The 23,728-nt window shown below is 46.0% G+C and overlaps 2 protein-coding genes across 6 annotated transcripts in view; one reads left to right on the plus strand and one right to left on the minus strand.

Annotated features, from left to right (window-relative positions):
• Positions 1–23,728, minus strand: part of adam22 (ADAM metallopeptidase domain 22) — a 134,261-nt gene that overhangs the window by 15,425 nt on the left and 95,108 nt on the right. For all 3 annotated transcript variants that reach the window (XM_046303328.1, XM_046303326.1, XM_046303327.1), the window contains 9 exons: positions 19,220–19,283; positions 8,203–8,272; positions 7,808–7,884; positions 6,941–7,015; positions 6,695–6,766; positions 5,471–5,637; positions 2,587–2,671; positions 2,374–2,464; positions 2,213–2,264 (listed from right to left, as the gene is read on the minus strand). In XM_046303328.1, the coding sequence (XP_046159284.1) occupies positions 2,213–2,264; positions 2,374–2,464; positions 2,587–2,671; positions 5,471–5,637; positions 6,695–6,766; positions 6,941–7,015; positions 7,808–7,884; positions 8,203–8,272; positions 19,220–19,283 (753 nt within the window). The remainder of the gene's footprint in view (positions 1–2,212; positions 2,265–2,373; positions 2,465–2,586; positions 2,672–5,470; positions 5,638–6,694; positions 6,767–6,940; positions 7,016–7,807; positions 7,885–8,202; positions 8,273–19,219; positions 19,284–23,728) is intronic.
• On the plus strand, positions 8,428–13,008 carry LOC123998269 (claudin-12-like). 3 transcript variants are annotated; one of them, XM_046303329.1, is made up of 3 exons: positions 8,428–8,609; positions 9,551–9,808; positions 9,972–13,007. In XM_046303329.1, exons 2-3 carry the CDS (start codon positions 9,590–9,592, stop codon positions 10,776–10,778), a joined length of 1,026 nt encoding a protein of 341 aa, XP_046159285.1. In that variant the 5' UTR covers positions 8,428–8,609; positions 9,551–9,589; the 3' UTR covers positions 10,779–13,007. The 3 variants fall into 3 exon arrangements, with proteins under 3 accessions (XP_046159285.1, XP_046159286.1, XP_046159287.1); XM_046303330.1 differs by having other exon boundaries at positions 9,556–9,808; positions 9,972–13,006; XM_046303331.1 differs by lacking the exon at positions 8,428–8,609 and adding an exon at positions 8,623–8,855 and having other exon boundaries at positions 9,972–13,008.

Below are 23,728 nucleotides of genomic sequence, written 5' to 3' on the forward strand. Positions count from 1 at the left end.
TGTTTCTCTCGGTCTCTTCTTCTCTCTCGCTAAACACTCTAAATGAAGAGAGGATAGTGTATGATGACTGATAAAGAACATTTCCCATTTGTGGGCGGTGAACCCAACATAGCCTCAACATAGTAAAACCCTCAGTAATGAAGAACCTGACACAGAGGAACCCAGTGTGATACAAACACAAGTCTCTCATTCATCTAGTGCATTATGGCACCCCCAGGCTGGCTAACAACCCAATTATGCGCACACACACACACACACACACACACACACACACACACACACACACACACACACACACACACACACACACACACACACACACACACACACACACACACACACACACACACACACACACACACACACACACACACACACACACAGAGCAGATAGAACACACACTATTTAGGGAACCCTGGTAGAACCCCAACCCTTTTGATGGAGAGGACCACCACACAGTAGACTGTCAGTATTAGTTAACAGGAACAGACATGCAGGCGCTGAGAAGAGAAAATAAAAAGTGACTGATACTTGCTCATTGAATACGAGTGTCTGAAATACCATTGACCTCTGCTTAGAGAGAGGGAGTCTGGGTAAGAGCCATGTGCTGGGGAAAGGGTAAATAATAACTTCTGACCTTTGACATGCTGACCCCACGGAGAGGTTGCTAAAGTCAGATAACAATATGAAAGATAGAATCCTAAAAGGGGTCCGTGCTGTTGAGTACAGTATTAATGGAGATAAATCACATTGGTCTCGTACGGGAATGACATTGCAGACTGTATCAATCGGTTAGATGGACAAGACATGATGGGTAGGGCTCATTGTCAAAGCTTTAAGGGGGAAAAGGGATCCCCCCTATGAGTATAACAGTAGTACAATCCGTTGCTCCGAAAGTGCTCAGCGAGTGACATCAGCCCAAAACTGAAAAAATATATGAAAATAAATCTGAAAAATATATGTACATAATGAACATAAATAAATACAGCTGAGATCAGACCACAGAGCTGTATTTCTTTACACTGCATCATCATCATCTGAAGAAGACGAAGCTACGGCGGGACGTCGAGCCACAGAGGCCGTAATGCTATTGGATGGAATGGGAAAGGTTGAGATGACTGACAACCCTTCCAGGCAGCCGATTGGTTCAAACTGCACGAGCAGCGTTCCAGCCAAGCTTCTGCTCACCTGCTGTCCCATTTAGGATTGAGGGGAAATGCAAGAGGTATTAAAGAAGAGGGGTAAAGACACACATCCTCCACACTAACACACACAACACTCACACACAGCACTCACACACAGCACTCACACACAGTTGCATCCATATAGATACACTCACACACACAAGCTGCAAAGCAGCAAGCGTGTACACACAGAAACACACAATGAACGGTAAACATTTGGCTGACAAGGACAGTACAAGAGCTCCACAGTTAACCAAGAGAGGTATAACATATTATTCAGAATATAGAATGTGATTGGTGAAACTCTATGTGGCAGTTCAGGACATGACCAATCACTCACAGATAGTGTTACTAATATGAATCCCTGGCCAAACAGTCCAGTGCCTGAAGTTACTGATGTCTGGAGTAAACAACAGCCTTTACTGCCATCTAGTGGAATATTTCCTGAACTACAATGCAGTCTGAAGTATTTTCTAATGCTCCACAGACATTGTTAACCCAGAGTCAACACTGACAAGATAATCACAGTGAATGTATTATTTGTCCTAATTCAGATGATCTTCCCTGTCTAAATGTCCAACTAAGTCAGACTGACTATTTTTCTGGTTAGTCACTTTCTGGCCAGTCTGAGATGAACAAAGGTGGCAATATCATCAGAAGTGATGAACACGTATATGAGATATTAGTTCTTAGTCGGAGTTAAGGTTAGGTTCAGAGTTAAGGTTAGGTTCAGAGTTAGGGTTAGGTTTAAGGTTGAGGGTTAGGTTTAAGGGTGAGAGTTAGGGGTAAGGTTATGGTGAGTTAGGGTTAGTGGTTAAAAGTGCAGTACTTCCATCCTTTCTAACATGGTCAGATAGTGACAACCCTCTTCTCTAAGAGACTAACACACTATGACATCACAGCGAAACAGAGATGCACAGAGGGAACACATGTTTGGAATGTCAGCATTGCCGCGGGAGATGGGGTCTGTTGCCATGTCAGTGTGCGACAGGTTGTTTGGGAAACAAAGTACTTTAGAGGAAACTTACCCAACATCATCCATGATGCAGCCAGACCAACGGTCATCACACTTGCACTCGCCTGTGGAACACACAACATACATGTCTCTGTGTGGCCAGTGTGTGTGTGTGTGTGGCCAGTGTGTGTGTGGCCTGTGTGTGTGTGTGTGTGTACGTGTACAGGATTGTACCGTTGAGGATTCTCTTCTTGTCAGAAAAGATGCCAATGTTTTGTCCCAGAGACTGGGCCAGGGTTATGGCCATCTCATCTGTCTTGCCATACTGACAGAGGAAGGGAGGAGAAAAGAAAGAAAGAGAGAGAACAGAGAGATAGAATAAGTTCTTAAATTGTGCCTAAAAGAGATGCTGATTAAGGTCCATTTTTATCCTGAAGCGGGGCCTACCTCGTTGACTCCTCCTCCTTTAGTTAGAGAACAGACTCCTCCCATATAGGAAGCTCCTCCCCAGCTGCTATGGAACCGGTTCCCTCTGGTAAAAAGAGAGGAAGTGATTAAATCTCTAAACCAGGGGTTCCCAGACTTTTTTGTCCAGTCAAATAAGGATGTCACCAACAGCCAATGTTAACTTGTTCATTTGGGGCTATGACAGTCTATTACAAATCAGTCTGACAGGAAGCATGGTTTGAAGTGACTAAAATGCATCACATTTTAGTCACATTTAGTCACACACTCAGAGACTGAACCCATGCCACTCCCTCTCAGAAACAGACAGAACCCATACCACCCCCTCTCCTCCACCCCACACAGAGACAGACAGAACCTATACCACCCCCTCTCCTCCACCCCACACAGAGACAGACAGAACCCATACCACCCCCTCTCCTCCACCCCACACAGAGACAGACAGAACCTATACCACCCCCTCTCCTCCACCCCACACAGAGACAGACAGAACCCATACCACCCCTCTCCTCCACCCCACACAGAGACAGACAGAACCTATACCACCCCTCTCCTCCACCCCACACAGAGACAGACAGAACCCATACCACCCCCTCTCCTCCACCCCACACAGAGACAGACAGAACCTATACCACCCCCTCTCCTCCACCCCACACAGAGACAGACAGAACCTATACCACCCCCTCTCCCCCACCCAACACAGAGACAGACAGAACCCATACCACCCCCTCTCCCCCACCCCACACAGAGACAGACAGAACCCATACCACCCCCTCTCCTCCACCCCACACAGAGACAGACAGAACCCATACCAACCCCTCTCCCCCACCCCACACAGAGACAGACAGAACCCATACCACCCCCTCTCCTCCACCCCACACAGAGACAGACAGAACCCATACCACCCCCCTCTCCTCCACCCCACACAGAGACAGACAGAACCTATACCACCCCCTCTCCCCCACCCCACACAGAGATAGACAAATCCCGTACCACCCCCTCTCCTTCACCCCACACAGACAGAACAATCCCATACCACCCCTCTCCTTCACCCCACACAGAGACAGACAGAACCTATACCACCCCCTCTCCCCCACCCCACACAGAGATAGACAAATCCCGTACCACCCCCTCTCCCCCACCCCACACAGAGATAGACAAATCCCGTACCACCCCCTCTCCTTCACCCCACACAGACAGAACAATCCCATACCACCCCCTCTCCTTCACCCCACACAGAGACAGACAGAACCTATACCACCCCCTCTCCCCCACCCCACACAGAGATAGACAAATCCCGTACCACCCCCTCTCCCCCACCCCACACAGAGATAGACAAATCCCGTACCACCCCTCTCCCCCACCCCACAGAGACAGACAGAACCCATACCAACCCTTCTCCCCCACCCCACAGAGACAGACAGAACCCATACCAACCCCTCTCCCCCACCCCACAGAGACAGACAGAACCCATACCAACCCCTCTCCCCCAGCCCAGACAGAGACAGACAGAACCCATACCACCCCCTCTCCCCCACCCCACAGAGACAGACAGAACCCATACCAACCCCTCTCCCCCACCCCACAGAGACAGACAGAACCCATACCAACCCCTCTCCCCCACCCCAAACAGAGACAGACAGAACCCATACCACCCCCTCTCCCCCACCCCACAGAGACAGACAGAACCCATACCACCCCCTCCCCCACCCCACAGACAGACAGACAGACAGACAGACAGACAGACAGACAGACAGACAGACAGACAGACAGACAGACAGACAGACAGACAGACAGACAGACAGACAGACAGACAGACAGACAGACAGACAGACAGACAGACAGACAGACAGAACCGATACCACCCCCTCTCCCCCACCCCACAGACAGACAGACAGACAGACAGACAGACAGACAGACAGACAGACAGACAGACAGACAGACAGACAGACAGACAGCCAGACAGACAGAACCCATACCACCCCCTCTCCCCCACCCCACAGATACAGACAGAACCCATACCAACCCCTCTCCCCCACCCCACAGAGACAGACAGAACCGATACCACCCCCTCTCCTCCACCCCAAACAGAGACAGACAGAACCCATACCACCCCCTCTCCCCCACCCCACAGAGACAGACAGAACCGATACCACCCCCTCTCCTCCACCCCAAACAGAGGCAGACAGAACCCATACCACCCCCTCTCCTCCACCCCAAACAGAGGCAGACAGAACCCATACCACCCCCTCTCCCCCAGCCCAAACAGAGGCAGACAGAACCCATACCACCCCCTCTCCTCCACCCCAAACAGAGGCAGACAGAACCCATACCACCCCCTCTCCCCCAGCCCAAACAGAGGCAGACAGAACCCATACCACCCCCTCTCCTCCACCCCAAACAGAGGCAGACAGAACCCATACCACCCCCTCTCCTCCACCCCAAACAGAGGCAGACAGAACCCATACCACCCCCTCTCCCCCAGCCCAAACAGAGGCAGACAGAACCCATACCACCCCTCTCCTCCACCCCAAACAGAGGCAGACAGAACCCATACCACCCCCTCTCCTCCACCCCAAACAGAGGCAGACAGAACCCATACCACCCCTCTCCTCCACCCCAAACAGAGGCAGACAGAACCCATACCACCCCCTCTCCCCCCCCCAAACAGAGGCAGACAGAACCCATACCACCCCCTCTCCTCCACCCCAAACAGAGGCAGACAGAACCCATACCACCCCTCTCCTCCACCCCAAACAGAGGCAGACAGAACCCATACCACCCCCTCTCCCCCAGCCCAAACAGAGGCAGACAGAACCCATACCACCCCCTCTCCCCCAGCCCAAACAGAGGCAGACAGGCTTACGAGAAAAGATGCACGGAGTCACACTTCTCCTTGATGAAGTCTCGTCTGTACTTCATGAACTCCCTCAAGGTCACCATGGGGTCGTCGTCGATGTTGAACCGGTTGTCAGCCGCCCACGTCTCCATGGCCACTAGCACGATGCGGGTGTTGAGCTGCTCCTTGAAGATCTGGGAAGGGAGGGTGACATCAGAACACCAAACATCAGACCAACAGAACAGCTACAGGAAATACAGTGCTGTCTGTCTCTTGAGAGTTGACTGACATCAAAACATTTCCTACAAAACTACTTAAATGACCTAAATGACTTTGAAAGCTGACTGAGATCTAATGACAACATCCATTCCAACAGACTTGTGTCTGGGGGGATAACAACAAATAATGGTAGTGTTTGTGATTCTAATCTGAGCAGCTTATGAGAACACTGCTCCGTGGCCAGACAGAATCAACAGAGGCTAATAGTCTCTTCAAAGGACACAATGGGGACGAGTGGTACAGTGAGACAACATGTTTGCCTGAATAGGATGAAAATCTATTAAACCATCTGTTTGACTGCCCAGATAAACAGTGGAGACGGTGAGGGGAGGAGGGAGGAAAGGACACCTGTAAAGACTGATTGATTTAGCTGAATACCAGCAGTAGTCTCATATGGACAGAGATGGAGGGGAGAAAGGAGAAGATTGATGGAGGAGAAGAAGGGAGGGGATTGTTGTTTGTTTTTAGGCTCAGGTGCGCAGAGAGGAGCGAGGGATGGACTGATGCACAGAGGAGAGGGAGGGTACGGGAAGGGTCACTGTTGTCTATATTTAGTCCTGTCTGTTTGTCTGTTTGTGGTTGCACAGTAAGTCAAAAACACTCCATTAAATCAACAATGCACAGTGGACAGGGACGCTTTCAGTTCTATTCTTAAAACAAAACATCTATCAAACACACACCATTCCCTATATAGCATCCTTTTAATGTCATCACTAAATATCAAGGGCACGCAAACAGATATGACCCTTTTCCACCAGCCTATCAACTTTCAAATGTGACCCTGTCCTCTGCAATGAGCCTATCAGATTTCAGCAGCACAGCAGACAGATGAGGCTGAGGAGACCAGTTATCGTTGCAGACGGTGACACTGAAGATTCCGACCTTAACTGGTTGAGATTCTAAAGACCAGATGAGTCTACTGTCTCTAGTTCAAAATATCCAATACCAAAAAGATTATGTTAGGTAACTTACCATATCAGCCATATTGACCACAGACTTAGCGTAGTTATTCGTCTGACCAACAGAGAGACGATGCTTTTTATACTGGAGAGAGAGAGAGAGAGAGAGAGAGAGAGAGAGAGAGAGAGAGAGAGAGAGAGAGAGAGAGAGATCATCAGTCTTATACCTGAACCCTTGGCTTCTTTATTGGGGGTAACATCAGTGATAGAAAGAGCACACACACACAATCATAAACACACACAGACAGACTGCTCTCACCATCAGATGGTCGTTGATCACCATCAGCTCGATGTACTTGGTCTCCTCGGTTACACTGCCTCCAACCCGCGGTGCCTACGAGAGCAACACGGACCAGACTGTAAGCCTCAATGGATCTAAAACTCTCTCTCTCTTACTGTAAAAACATTATATTTGTATGATGACTGTTTCCACCAAAATACATCATAGAAACAGGAAGAATGATGCTGGGATGATGGAATGTTTCAACTGCATCAGGTCTGTCTGTGCTTTCCTGTAAAGAGAGAGAGAGAGAGAGAGAGAGAGAGAGAGAGAGAGAGAGAGAGAGAGAGAGAGAGAGAGAGAGAGAGAGAGAGAGAGAGAGAGAGAGATGCAGACACATCCACACCAGTTTGTCTGTCTGCAGGCAGTGGAGGATGAGGAGCCACAGAGAACAACCTTCACTCACATGGTGAATATTTTATAAGAAGAGGATGAGAGGGGTGACAAGGAAATCACCTTCATTTCTACCTCAGTGAATTGACATACAGAATGCAAAGTCAACAACGTGAAGAACACACAGAGGAGTATTTATTTATTTTAAATAAATCTCCAACACGCTCATACAGACACACATAAGCATGCACGATTATATAGTACACACACACTCTCTCAACCACACACACACACACACACACCACACACACACACACACACACACACACACACACACACACACACACACACACACACACACACCACACACACACACACACACACACGACTGAACTCAAGATGACTCCTTTCTCAGCATTCCTTCCCCAGTTACAGTAAATTATGACTCATCCATAACTGTGACCATAGGGAGAGCAGGAGGAAAACCTGGGGCATTCTACAGTTCTCACTCACCTGTCTCTTCTTCCTCCTGTGGATGACCTTTGACCCAGGAAATGGAGGGCTGGGGAAAGGAGGCTCTGCGAGGTCAACTGGGGAAAAACAAAAACAAAGGAGGGTTAGCGTATTATTGTTTGTCAGCGTATAGGGTTATAACATTCACTATAACGTTCTCCACATCTAACAGTACCCAAACTATGCAGTTCTATATGATGTTTACTCAGGCTTATGTTTTTCTATAGGCCTAAGGCTCTGTCTGATACTGGATATTGGTTCAGCTGCAACTCATGGTAACCAATCAGATTGTGTGGCCAGAACTAATAGTTTTGCAATATTTATTTTATTTGTCAGTTTTCCAATAGTTCGGTAATTTAATCCACCCCTCATAACTCTTACAGCAGATACCTTACCAATAGGAAGGAAGTAACCTGCTGCCTCTTGTCCTGCTGATTTATAGATCATGTGGATCTGGACATCACCCTGCAAGACATTAGAAAGAAAGGTGGAGGGTCATTATTAATTATTTTCTCTCTTTTTTTTGTATATATATATTTTTTAATCATCCAACCATGTATATTCATATAAACTGAATAAAGTGCGCTGTCTGTCATCATCAGTCAACCACACAGACCAAGGCCAGTACAATGTGAATATGAACGAGCGGGTGACGTCATATTCTCTTGCCGACCACGGGGACGCGCAAGAAGCGAGTGCGCTAAGGACGGGAAGCAGCTCCTTGGAACTGAAAAACTCAACAACGAATTGGAATGGCTGCGATTTCGCCCTAATAAACGCGTTAACGTTACAAAAATCAAAGGTATGAAGTTCGACCACTCTTTTTCATAGACTCAGTTGAGCTTCTGTGAGCTCTAGCGTTTAGCTAGCTAGTCCCATCTTTTCGACAATCCAGGGCGCAACAGGTTTCTAGCTAACGTTAACTAGCTAGTCAGCTGGTTAATGATTGCTAGCTTGTATCAACTTTGTTTGAACAGCTACATGTAGAAGACATCACAGCTAAATTACATATCCACAACTTCACAAGCATACGGGGAGAACAACTAAAGTAAGTTAGTAGGCTAACTAGCTAATTGAATTATAGCTAATTAGCTAGCTGCGCAGTGACTACACGCATTCACTACTGAGTTATTATTACGTGTCTGTCATGTTATGCTAGTCTGCTCCGTAGAACATCCACACAGTAAATTAACGTTATATTCCAGCGCTGTAATCATAGTGAGCCTGTTACACATTGGTAAATAACTGGTTCTACTTTGAGACAATTGAGTTTACTGCATTGAAAAGCATTACGGCGCAACAACCATTGTCAACGGTAGTGAAGGGTAGTCCAGTCTATTGTCCATTGTTTTTCTGGACAGCCCCTGTTGTGGAGTAGGACTACATTACTTGCCTAATAGGCTTAGTTTGTAAGTGTCTGAGTTACAATGAAGTGAGAGCATTGTTTTCAGTCACATGCAGGTTCTCTGTCAACTGTGTTAGTGAATAGGAACATATAAGGGGTTTGCCTGTAGCTGGGTCACCTCCCTCAGTGGTGTAAACTTTGATGCTGTTTAAGAGTACAGTAATGCTGTGGATTGTTGTCAAGCAGAAAGGTCTTCCTGCCATGCAGAATAGGAAATGCTCTGTCACCTCTGTCACACATTTATAATCAGAGCTAAACAGGCCTCTAAATCTGGATGCCCAGTTCATCTGACTGAGTACTGAGCTCCCTCGTTTTCCCTTTCTCTCTTTATCCAAAAGAACAGGAAGTCCTGTTGACATCACCTCCTGTCTGTGGCTATGTCGTGCCGGGACATCCACGCCACCAATGCCTTCTCCTTCATCATCGCCTTCATCTCTGTTGGCGGCATCGCTGTGGCGGCGCTGATCCCACAGTGGCGAGTGACACGACTTGTCACCTTCAACAAAAACGCCAAGAACATCAGCGTCTATGATGGCCTGTGGGCCAAGTGTGTGAAACAAGATGGCTACTCTGGCTGCTACTACTACGACTCAGAGGTACGGGTCTGATGATCGCACAATCATAAGGACATACAGCATCCCATATTCCCCCCATATGGTGCACTGCCACATAGGGCTCTAAAGTAGTGCACTATACAGGAAACAGGTTGTCATTTGAGATTTGCATAAATCACTTCTCATTTATTCCTTTTCCCCACAGTGGTATTCTAAAGTGGACCAGTTGGACCTGAGACTGCTCCAGTTCTGCCTACCGACTGGGCTACTGTTTGGCTCCCTGGCCCTGGTGCTGTGTATGGCAGGCATGTCTAAGACATGCTGCTGCTCTGATAAGGCTGAGACAGACATCAAGAATACCCGCTGTCTGGTCAACAGCGCAGGCTGCCACCTAGTGGCCGGTATGTTCCTGTTCCTGGGTGGTGCTATCGCCCTGGCGCCTTCCGTGTGGTTCCTGTTCCGGACCAAAGAGATGAACATCAGGTACGACCGCATCTTCTCAGACGGGTTCGCGGTCTACGTGGCCATCGGCTGTTCCGGCGGCCTCATGCTCGCCGCCCTGCTGATGTTCATGTGGTACTGCATGTGTAAGAAGCTACCCTCTCCCTTCTGGCTGCCTCTCCCCACACTTCCTAACTCCCTCTCCACCCAGCCCCTCACAGCCAACGGGTACTCCCCCTCCCCTGTCTACGGACCCCCTCAGACCTTCCCTCCACAGGGGTACGTCCCCACTGTGATGGATGCCCAGCCCTACACTCCCTCCCAGGGCTACCCTCAGAGTGTAGCCCCACTGGCCCAGCAGCCTCAGCAGGTCTATATGTCCCAGATGTCAGCCCCGGATGGGTATGGGTCAGAGGTGGGGCAGAACCAGGCTTACAGCTATGCCCCGTCCCAGAGTTATGCCCCCTCTCAGGTGGGCTACGCCCCCAGCTACATAGGCCACCGCTACTCCACACGCTCACGCATGTCTGGCATAGAGATAGACATCCCTGTTCTAACACAAGGCCTCTGAGGGAGGGCTGCTGCAAGAACACTGAGTCCTGGTTCCATTTAGCTGTCCTGTCTCCTGTAAAGGGTGTGTACTGTCAGTGAAGGATATGACTGTTGGTCAGTCTGCACTAGAAATACAACTGTGCGTCACTCAACCAAGCACTGCACTGTTAGACACAGTTTAGTATGCAGGCTCCACATCTGGTGAAAGGACACCAGAGATGCCCCATAATGAAGTCTGAATTCACTGTTACATTTTGATAGGTGCAATTAGAAAACAATATTTTCTATTTGTACATCTCTTAATGTAAATCTGCTTGAAACCTCATAGCATTTCTACACTGTGTATATTGTGTTCACTAATATTTCAACTGCTAAGACATGAACTAAACCTTACTTTAACCGTGCGGTAACTTGATGTAGTGAGGTAGAAGGGAGTGACACTAACTGGCTGTGATGTCTTTGTTGTGCCTGTTTATATTATTGGTCTGTTAAGAAATACTACTGCTGTGCCTTGTTCAGAACAGCCATATTACATTGCTTAGTTATTCTGTTTTTGTATTAATACTGTAATATGTTACTGTTTCTTTTGTTCTGCTAGTTTTCTACACGTGCTGTTTTTGGGCGTTGGAAATATTATAATATGCTGTAACATGTGAGATGACATGGGAATGTCCTAATGACTCATCAGCAGTACAGCAGTGGCTCTGAGGCCATGACTTTTTATATGTACACATGGATTAGATCATTTTGTATCTAATTCACATATCATGATGCCACCGTACATCAATCAAACGTCACAAAGTGCAATATCATGAAGGTAGTTGTTGAACTGTCTCCTTTGTTAAGGTGCCTGGGAGATATGATTGAACCAGAACACATACTGCTCCTCTGTGGCTCTGTCTGCTACTCAGACCAAAGGAACGTCAAAATGAACATCTTATTTTAGCTCTGGAACACTGCCATCTGTCGCCTGTCCTTTTTGTCAAATTGTACGTCTACACTGAGCTGTGTAAGCAAACGTAGAGCTACTCTTGTTTCCACTTCATTCATCCACTACTGGGCTCCTGAGTGGCGCAGCATCTCCGTGCTAGAGGTGTCACTACAGACCCTGGTTCGATTCCAGGCTGTATCGCCATGATTGGGAGTCCCATAGGGCGGTGCACAATTGGCCCAGCATTTTCCCGGGGTAGGCCATTAACTGACTTGCCTAGTTAAATAAACTGTCATTGATTTCACATGAAGGGGAGGGGGGGGGGGGTTCACTACACTGTAACATCACATTCCATTGGCTGTGTTTGTTCTAAAATGGTAGAACACTGACTGAATGCACTGGGCCTCTTATGAATCTACTATCTAGAGAAAGGATTCTGTGATTTGTTGCATTCTATTCCTAAACACTAGTTTTGACCAAACTGTCCTCTAACTCGTGTGTTGACTTCCATCTTAAATACCCTTTGTATCAGCCGTAACCGACATGCTCTCTCTGTTGCAGTGCTGCATGTACAGTCTAATGTTCTTATCTCTATGGAAAATGTCTTTGTTCACCAGACCTTTTTCTCAATAAAATTTGTATCTAATTAAACTGTGTTCCTCGCCACAGCCGACGATGACTAATACTGGTGTCACAGTACCATCAGAGATGTATTTACCATTACTAAGTATTTAACATGATTAACAGGATCAGAGAAAGGCCACACTAAAATGAGTTACCTGTTTGCAGTGAATCTGAGTGAATGTATTAGTTGGAGTCATTTAGCCGGCTCGCCTGGCGTGCTGTGATTTGAACTGGGTGAACCTGAGAGAGAGGGCTGGTTGAGATGGAGCTGGGTTTATCTGGCAGGCAGATTGGATTACAAGCAGCAGGGTAATGGGTTGTTTCCGGTCCTCAGGGTTAGTGCCGTGTCAGCTGGTTATTGCTCCACTTTGGCACTTTATTGATCAGTCAGAGTAGTTATTAATGGGCTGTAAGTTCTGTTCACCAACAGTATCCTCGTCTTGATCTGCACTGATAAGTAGGGCTGGATAGGTCCCTGTAACTCGCCCAATGAGTTGCTAATTGAAAGACGGATGGAAATGAGACATTTTGTGGCCTTCGGGAAAAGAAAGTGCATTTTAAAGCATTTATTTTTTAAATCCTTTACGGGCTAATAGGCTATGATTCGTACATATTCCAGTGAGCAGTGTTGGTTGCTGGCCCATCCTATTTACACAGTCAGTGACACATAGTGACACAGTACATGGAAATATAGGGCCTAGAAAAACCTGACAGCACTTTTTAATTTTCAGTTTTTCTCACCAGATCAGTTTGTTATTATTGTTTGATTCAGAGATGGTGATGACAGCATGCTGCCTCGCCTCAACTGACACACACACACAGAGCCTTGTCTGACCCCAGGAAGTCCGCTGTCACATCTTGGAGTGACAGACGCGACAGACAGAGTGGACCGTGAGCGTTAGCAACCCGCTGAGAGGCTAGCTGTCACCGAAGGCTGAGGAGACCAAAGGATTTTTGACACTGTAAGGTCCAGTAAGAACTGTTCCCTGGCAACACTCTGAACCAAGACAGACATATTGTTCTGGTAACCCTGGCTACACTCTGAACCAAGACAGACATATTGTTCTGGTAACCCTGGCTACACTCTGAACCAAGACAGACATATTGTTCTGGTAACCCTGGCTACACTCTGAACCAAGACAGACATATTGTTCTGGTAACCCTGGCTACACTCTGAACCAAGACAGACATATTGTTCTGGTAAGGACTGAAGCAGCATGAAGAGCAGAAACAAGACTATAGTTCACATTCTGGTAGCAAAGACAATGACGAGTTGAGAGTAGGTTTCTTCCAACCTGAGGGAGTTAGTTCCTGCCACTGGTAACATGGTGTTTCCTTTAGGGACTGGGCCTGAATAGAACACAGTATGAACAAACTACACCAGTACTATTTAAATGGGCTTGAACCAGCAACCATGCTCTGAAGGTCTGCCATAAAGGTCCAGACCTCTTGGGAGCACTCACACGCAGGGAGGCCTAAACCAACTCTGCCTTTGTCCATAGAGAACAGCTTCCTCCACATCAGTGCAGGCAGAAACAACCAGGCAGTGAGCGAACTCTATCATCATATACAGTCTTCGATGAGTGAGCTCTCTCCATTGAGTTACAGTCTTTGATGTGTGTCACAAACCCCCCTAAGGACAGACACCATCTCTCATCATCCCACCACAGACAATCTTCACACCAACCAGTACTCTGTTTAATCTCACTCTTTCATGTTGCCAATGTGATTAGTGGTGGATCGCAAACCTAAATGCTGCAGTTCATGTCAATGTGATGCTAGATTTCTATACAGAACAGAACTGACAGTTTAATCTGTATCATGTCTGTTCTTTATTATTCTGTTTCATGATACATGTGTATATATTAATATGCGGTTTCATTTCAGAATATGTGAGCTATGTAGAATAATGTTTTGTACACATGAATATGCTGGTTAATGTTTGGACTTTGTTAAGAAACAGTCATCTCAAATGAGATTCTCTTGTCCAATTGTCTTTGTTTCCTGATGAATCCCTTTTTGGTAAGGTGGATAGCAGTTTGGGGGGACAACTGCCTACACACACACACACACACACACACACACACACACACACACACACACACACACACACACACACACACACACACACACACACACACACACACACACACACACACACACACACACACACACACAGACAGCCACGGGGTGTGTGTCGTGAGTAGGATTAGGGTCTCACACAGATGGGCTCAGATGTCCTTGGACAAAAGAACAGGGTGTGGCCTAGGTTGCTGGGGGAGACCGTATCTCTGATGAATTAATATAGAGTGGGGGGGCAGCACCCCTTTCATTCAGGCTTAGGAGTTCCAAGGATTTGTCCTGTGTTTGTGTGTGTGTTGCATTAGAGTGCATGAAGGGGCTTGGCTAAAGGCCACAAAGGATCCCCCTAGTCCTGAATCCCCCTCACCAACACTACCCTCCCCTCCAAGCCTGCACATTCATAGGCTATCAGCTTCACCCCCCCCCATGTCTCCACCAAGCCCCATCCCCCACACCTCCCCAATCAGCCCTATCCCCAGCACAGCCTGAGGGACTGGGTAGTCTGGGAAGTCCTGGGTACAGAGAGGGAATCCACTGAGCATCCCCATTGAGACGACTGGTTCTTTGTAAACTAGCCAATCCACCATCCAGGAAGGGCTGTTTTTGGAATGTTACATTCTGTGATGCTGATCACCACAACCTTTCTATGTGCTCTGTGCTCTACATTTTGTTAATCATATTTTTATGCAAAGGAGAGGAATGCCCAAACATGAAGCTTTAATTCACATTCCCTATAATAACATCCATCTATTATTGAGACAGGCAGTGCAGGGAGGTGCAGGTGGGGGCAGGGCAGGGGGTGGCACAACCGTAAGAGCCAGACATATGGTGTTCTGTACAAAGACAACTCGGTATAAACTCCCTCACACACACGCACACACACACACACACACACACACACACACACACACACACACACACACACACACACACACACACACACACACACACACACACACACACACACACACACACACACACACACACACACACACACACACACACACACACACGCACACACACGCACACACAGATTTTGCTAAATTGCAGCATCTTGCAGAGAACCGATCCCAGAATCCCAGTCCCAACATCCTGCCCACATAGAGCCATGTTAGTCAGCTTCTTGGCTCCCTTCCTGCTGCCTGGCTCCCTGGTTCCTCTTGGCTCCCTTCCTGCTGCCTGGCTCCCTAGTTCTGGTCCCTCTTGGCTCCCTTCCTGCTGCCTGGCTCCCTAGTTCTGGTCCCTCTTGGCTCCCTTCCTGCTGCCTGGCTCCCTGGTTCTGGTCCCTCTTGGCTCCCTTTCTGCTGCCTGACTCCCTAGTTCTGGTCCCTCTTGGCTCCCTTCCTGCTGCCTGGCTCCCTGGTTCTGGCTCCTCTTGGCTGCCTTCCTGCTGCCTGGCTCCCTGGTTTTGGCTCCTCTTGGCTGCCTTCCTACTGGCGAGCTCCCTGTTTCTGGTTACTCTTGGCTCCTCTTGGCTGCCTTCCTGCTGCCTGGCTCCCTGGTTTTGGCTCCTCTTGGCTGCCTTCCTACTGCCTGTCTCTCTGGTTCCTCTTGGCTGCCTTCCTACTGCCTGGTTCTGGTGCCTCTTGGCTGCCTGGATCCTCTCGGCTGCCTTCCTGCTGCCTGGCTCCTCTTGGCTGCCTGGCTTGGTGGTTCTGGTTCTGTCCAGGTCGAAGGAGGGCAGATGGATTAGCCATATGGCAGACAGGAGTTATGCCCACACACACACACACACACACAAGCAGGGTGAAGGAAAACGCTAAAAATAAACTTTAAAACCAATGGGGTGTACAAACAGAACACTGCAGAGAGGATGCAAGTACAGCTGTGTGTGTGTCTGTGGGTGAGTATCACTTGGCATGCAGGGCAGGGAGGCCACTACTTGAACTTTCCAGCAGGCATCTGTGTGTCAAGCCTCTTAGAATGAACTGCACACCAATCAGACTGAGAGAGAGAGAGAGAGAGAGAGAGAGAGAGAGAGAGAGAGAGAGAAGAGAGAGAGAGAGAGAGAGAGAGAGAGAGAGAGAGAGAGAGAGAGAGAGAGAGAGAGAGAGAGAGAGAGAGAGAGAGAGAGAGAGAGAGAGAGAGAGAGAGAGAGAGAGAGAGAGAGAGAGAGAGAGAGAGAGAGAGAGAGAGAGAGAGAGAGAGAGAGAGAGAGAGAGAGAGAGAGAGAGAGAGAGAAGCCCCAAGAAGGCAGGCGTATCAGTGGCTTTAAGCCCAGAACCTAACAGCCGACACTGGGCTTGACAGTAGCACAGCATGGCCTTTTCCTGGAGCCAGGATGCTAACCGCTAACTAGCGAACAATTTATAGATGCCACACTGCGTGTGTGTGTCTAGCAGAGCTTAAGAGATCTTGGAGTGCAATTTTCCCACTCACTCCTTGCTTCAATAATTCCATCCCTCCAGGAAGACTACAGAGGAATGACAGAGGGAGAGAAGGAGGGGAGGACGAAAGGGAGACTGTCTCTGTCCAATCCTCTCTCCCACTCCCACCGTCTCTGTCCAATCCTCTCTCCCACTCCCACTGTCTCTGTCCAATCCTCTCTCCCACTCCCACTGTCTCTGTCCAATCCTCTCTCCCATTCCCACTGTCCAATCCTCTCTCCCACTCCCACTGTCTCGGTCCAATCCTCTCTCCCACTCCCACTGTCTCGGTCCAATCCTCTCTCCCACTCCCACTGTCTCTGTCCAATCCTCTCTCCCACTCCCACTGTCTCTGTCCAATCCTCTCTTCCACTCCCACTCCCACTGTCTCTGTCCAATCCTCTCTCCCACTCCCACTGTCTCTGTCCAATCCTCTCTCCCACTCCCACTGTCTCTGTCCAATCCTCTCTCCCACTCCCACTGTCTCTGTCCAATCCTCTCTCCCACTCCCACTGTCTCGGTCCAATCCTCTCTCCCACTCCCACTGTCTCGGTCCAATCCTTTCTCCCACTCCCACTGTCTCTGTCCAATCCTCTCTCCCACTCCCACTGTCTCTGTCCAATCCTCTCTCCCCACTCCCACTGTCTCTGTCCAATCCTCTCTCCCACTCCCACTGTCTCTGTCCCAACTCCCACTGTCTCTGTTCTCACTCCCACTCCCACTGTCTCTGTCCAACTCCCACTGTCTCTTCCAATCCTCTCTCCCTCACTCCCACTGTCTCTGTCCAATCCTCTCTCCCACTCCCACTGTCTCTGTCCAATCCTCTCTCCCTCACTCCCACTGTCTCTGTCCAATCCTCTCTCCCACTCCCACTGTCTCTATCCATTCCTCTCTCCCTCACTCCCACTGTCTCTGTCCAATCCTCTCTCCCTCACTCCCACTGTCTCTGTCCATTCCTCTCTCCCTCACTCCCACTGTCTCTGTCCATTCCTCTCTCCCGTTTTCTCTATTCTTCCCTCCTTCTCCCTGACTCATTTCACGTCCTTCTTCTCATTTTACACTCTCTCTCTCTCTCCTCTCTCTCCCCTCTCCTCTCTTCTCTCTCTCCCCTCTCTCTTTCCCCTCTCTCTCTCTCTCTCTCTCTCTCTCTCTCTCTCCCTCTCCTCTCTCTCTCCTCTCCTCTCCTCTCCTCTCTCTCTCCTCTCTCTCCTCTCTCTCTCTTTCCCTCTCTCTCTCTCTCTTTCCCCTCTCTCTCCCTCTCTCTCTCTCTCTCTCTCTCTCTCTCTCTCTCTCTCTCTCTCTCCTCTCCTCTCCTCTCCTCTCCTCTCCTCTCCTCTCCTCTCCTCTCCTCTCCTCTCCTCTCCTCTCCTCTCCTCTCCTTTCCCCTCTCTCTCTCTCCCCTCTCCACCATAAGGTGGTAAACCTGTCAGATGGATATGCATTTTAAGAAGACGGCTCTATATGCCTGAAATACATACACACACAAACCCGCACGGGCACTTGTGCTCGCTCACACACACACAAATACAGACACACACGCACACACACACTCATACATACACACAGACACACACAAATACAGACACACACACACACATAGACATGCACGAACACACGCACACACATACAGACACGCACGCACACACATTATTTATTTATATATTTCTGCCAAGATGCATTTTTAAATTGATAGTTGTTGGCTCAATGACTGGATGTCTATGGGAACAGCTAGCATGTCATTGCGCTAACGCTTGTAGTAATTCATCCCTCCTACCCTTGCCGCCACTTTTGAAAATAATCCTAGGGGAAACACTGCACACAAACGAACATACCTTTCATCCCTTCCTGATGACCTCCACCCTAAACACATACGCAGAAGATAAAGTGTCTCTCACATCAACACATCAGAATCAGAGCTTGGTCTTTTCTCTCAGGATGACAGATGTTGCTTTATACCATCAGCTCTCCCTCATAAATACAAACATATACTGTATTATAAACTGGGTGGTTAGAGACCTGAATGCTGATTGGCTGACAGCCGTGGTATATCAGACCGTATACCACGGGTATGACAAAACATGTATTTTTACTGATGTAATTACATTGATAACCAGTTTATAATAGCAATAAGGCACCTCAGGGGTTTGTGGTATATGGTCAATATACCACGGCTAAGGGCTGTATCCAGGCTGTACTCCGCGATGCGTCGTGCCTAAGAACATTCCTTAGCCGTGGTATATTGGCCATATACCACACCCACTTGTGCCTTATTGCTTAATTATATCACTCTCTATTCCTCATTAACTAACTGGCCGGTCAACTCTGCTCTGTCCTAGTGGATAATAGTCTTCTAGTCCCATTCAGTCGAGACGACTACCATTACACAGTGTGTGTGAGTGCGTACATGCGTGCATGTATGAATGGATGGCCAAGGCCAGGCTTAGCCGAGGTACTCACGCTGACGCGGTCCTTTCCTCCAGGCTCGATCATGTAGGTGTGATTCCCATCAAAGAACATCCCACTGACAGAGAGAGAGAAAAAGAGAGATCAATATGACCGCCAGCCATTGCAGACGTAAACAAGATGGATGCCAGCACTCTCTCTCTTCTCTACAGTAACTGATGAGGACTGTGTGTGTCTGCAACGGCACTAAGAGGGATAGGTGTCTATGGATGGTTTATACTGGTACCTCTCTATGGATGGTTTATACTGGTACATGTCTATGGATGGTTTATACTGGTACATGTCTATGGATGCTTTATACTGGTAAATGTCTATGGATGGTTTATACTGGTACCTCTCTATGGATGCCTTATACTGGTAAATGTCTATGGATGGTTTATACTGGTACATGTCTTTGGGTTGTTTACACTGGTACATGTTTATACTGGTACATGTTTATACTGTTACATGTATTTGGATGGTTTATACTGGTACACGTCTATGGATAGTTTATACTGGTACATGTTTATGGATAGTTTATACTGATATATGTTTATACTGGTACATGTTTATACTGATATATGTTTATACTGATATATGTTTATACTGATATATGTTTATACTGATATATGTTTATACTGGTACACGTCTATGGATAGTTTATACTGGTACATGTTTATGGATAGTTTATACTGATATATGTTTACACTGGTACATGTTTATACTGGTACATGTTTATACTGTTACATGTCTATGGATGGTCTATACTGGTACATGTTTATGGATAGTTTATACTGATATATGTTTATACTGGTACATGTTTATACTGATATATGTTTATACTGATATATGTTTATACTGATATATGTTTATACTGGTACACGTCTATGGATAGTTTATACTGGTACATGTTTATGGATAGTTTATACTGATATATGTTTACACTGGTACATGTTTATACTGGTACATGTTTATACTGTTACATGTATTTGGATGGTTTATACTGGTACACGTCTATGGATAGTTTATACTGGTACATGTCTATGGATGGTTTATACTGATATATGTTTATACTGGTACATGTCTATGGATGGTTTATACTGGTACATGTTTATACTGGTACATGTTTATGTATATGGATAGTTTATACTGGTACATGTTTATGTATATGGATAGTTTATACTGGTACATGTTTATACTGGTACATGTCTATGGATGGTTAATACTGATACATGTTTATACTGGTACACTGCAGGTCTGTTGTAAATTAGCCTCCTCTCCATAACTAACACTACTAACCAACACTAGTGACCAACACTAGTAACCAATACTACTTACACTAGTAAATAACACTACTAACCAACACAAATAACTAACATTACTAACACTACTAACCAACACAAATAACTAACATTACTAACACTACAAACCAACACTACTAGCCAACACTACTAACACTAGTAGCCAACACTACTAACACTACTAACCAACACTACTAACACTAGTAACCAACACTAGTAACCAACACTACTAACACTAGTAACCAACACTACTAACCAACACTACTAACACTACTAATCAACACTACAACACTAGTAACCAACACTACTAACCAACACTATTAACCAACACTTCTAACCAACACTACTAACACTAGTAACCAACACTTCTAACCAACACTACTAACACTAGTAACCAACACTACTAACCAACACTACAAACACTAGTAACCAACACTACTAACCAACACTTCTAACCAACACTAGTAACCAACACTACTAACACTAGTAACCAACACTTCTAACCAACACTACTAACACTACTAACACTAGTAACCAACACTACTAACCGACACTACAAACATTAGTAACCAAAACATCTACTATATATCTAACCAACACTACTAACCAACACTACTAACACTAGTAACCAACACTTCTAACCAACACTACTAACCAACACTTCTAACCAACACTAGTAACCAACACTAGTAACCAACACTACTAACACTAGTAACCAACACTACTAACACTAGTAACCAACACTTCTAACCAACACTACTAACCAACACTTCTTACCAACACTAGTAACCACACTAGTAACCAACACTACTAACACTAGTAACCAACACTACAAACACTAGTAACCAACACTTCTAACCAACACTACTAACCAACACTACAAACCAACACTACCACTAGTAACTAACACTACTAACCAACACTACTAACACTACTAACCAACACTAGTAACCAACACTACTAACACTACTAACCAACACTACAAACCAACACTTCTAACCAACACTACAAATCAACACTACCACTAGTAACTAACACTACTAACCAACACTACTAACACTAGTAACCAACACTACAAACACTACTAACAAACACTACTAACACTACTAACCAACACTTCTAATCAACACTACTAACCAACACTACAAACCAACACTACCACTAGTAACTAACACTACTAACCAACACTACTAACACTAGTAACCAACACTAGTAACCAACACTACTAACACTAGTAACCGACACTACTAACCAACACTACTAACACTACTAATCAACACTACAACACTAGTAACCAACACTACTAACCAACACTACTAACCAACACTATTAACCAACACTTCTAACCAACACTACTAACACTAGTAACCAACACTTCTAACCAACACTACTAACACTAGTAACCAACACTACTAACCAACACTACTAACCAACACTACAAACACTAGTAACCAACACTATTAACCAACACTTCTAACCAACACTAGTAACCAACACTACTAACACTAGTAACCAACACTTCTAACCAACACTACTAACACTACTAACACTAGTAACCAACACTACTAACCGACACTACAAACATTAGTAACCAAAACATCTACTATATATCTAACCAACACTACTAACACTAGTAACCAACACTACTAACACTAGTAACCAACACTTCTAACCAACACTACTAACCAACACTTCTAACCAACACTAGTAACCAACACTAGTAACCAACACTAGTAACCAACACTACTAACACTAGTAACCAACACTACTAACACTAGTAACCAACACTTCTAACCAACACTACTAACCAACACTTCTTACCAACACTAGTAACCAACACTAGTAACCAACACTAGTAACCAACACTACTAACACTAGTAACCAACACTACAAACACTAGTAACCAACACTTCTAACCAACACTACTAACCAACACTACAAACCAACACTACCACTAGTAACTAACACTACTAACCAACACTACTAACACTACTAACCAACACTAGTAACCAACACTAGTAACCAACACTACTAACACTACTAACCAACACTACAAACCAACACTTCTAACCAACACTACAAACCAACACTACCACTAGTAACTAACACTACTAACCAACACTACTAACACTAGTAACCAACACTACAAACACTACTAACCAACACTACAAACACTACTAACCAACACTTCTAACCAACACTACTAACCAACACTACAAACCAACACTACCACTAGTAACTAACACTACTAACCAACACTACTAACACTTCTAACCAACACTACTAACACTAGTAACCAACACTTCTAACCAACACTACTAACCAACACTACAAACCAACACTACTAACACTAGTAACCAACACTTCTAACCAACACTACTAACACTAGTAACCAACACTTCTAACCAACACTAGTAACCAACACTTCTAACCAACACTACCACTAGTAACTAACACTTCTAACCAACACTACAAACACTACTAACCAACACTACAAACACTAGTAACCAACACTACTAACACTAGTAACCAACACTTTTAACCAACACTACCACTAGTAACTAACACTACTAACCAACACTACAAACACTACTAACCAACACTACAAACACTAGTAACTACAAAACACTAGTAACCAACACTACTAACACTAGTAACCAACACTTCTAACCAACACTACTAACCAACAATACAAACACTAGTAACCAACACTACTAACACTAGTAACCAACACTTCTAACCAACACTACTAACCAACACTACCACTAGTAACTAACACTACTAACCAACACTACTAACACTAGTAACCAACACTAACCAAACACTACTAACAAACACTACTAACACTACTAACCAACACTTCTAATCAACACTACTAACCAACACTACAAACCAACACTACCACTAGTAACTAACACTACTAACCAACACTACTAACACTAGTAACCAACACTAGTAACCAACACTAACACTAGTACTACTAACCAACACTACTAACTAATCAACACTACAACACTAACCAACACTACTAACCAACACTACTAAACCAACTAACCAACACTACTAACACTAGTAACAACACTTCTAACCAACACTACTAACACTAGTAACCAACACTACTAACCAACACTACTAACCAACACTACAAACACTAGTAACCAACACTAGTAACCAACACTTCTAACCAACACTAGTACTAACACTACTAACACTAGTAACCAAC

Source organism: Oncorhynchus gorbuscha, linkage group LG15 (genome assembly GCF_021184085.1).
Source record: "Oncorhynchus gorbuscha isolate QuinsamMale2020 ecotype Even-year linkage group LG15, OgorEven_v1.0, whole genome shotgun sequence".
Taxonomy (NCBI): domain Eukaryota; kingdom Metazoa; phylum Chordata; class Actinopteri; order Salmoniformes; family Salmonidae; genus Oncorhynchus; species Oncorhynchus gorbuscha.

What these genes read in the sequence shown, in the direction of transcription:
- LOC123998269 (XM_046303329.1), top strand. Translation starts at nt 9,590, where the DNA reads ATGTCGTGCCGGGACATCCACGCCACCAATGCCTTCTCCTTCATCATC. An exon ending in GCTACTACTACGACTCAGAG is followed by an intron (nt 9,809 to 9,971) that starts GTACGGGTCTGA and finishes TTTTCCCCACAG; the next exon opens with TGGTATTCTAAAGTGGACCA.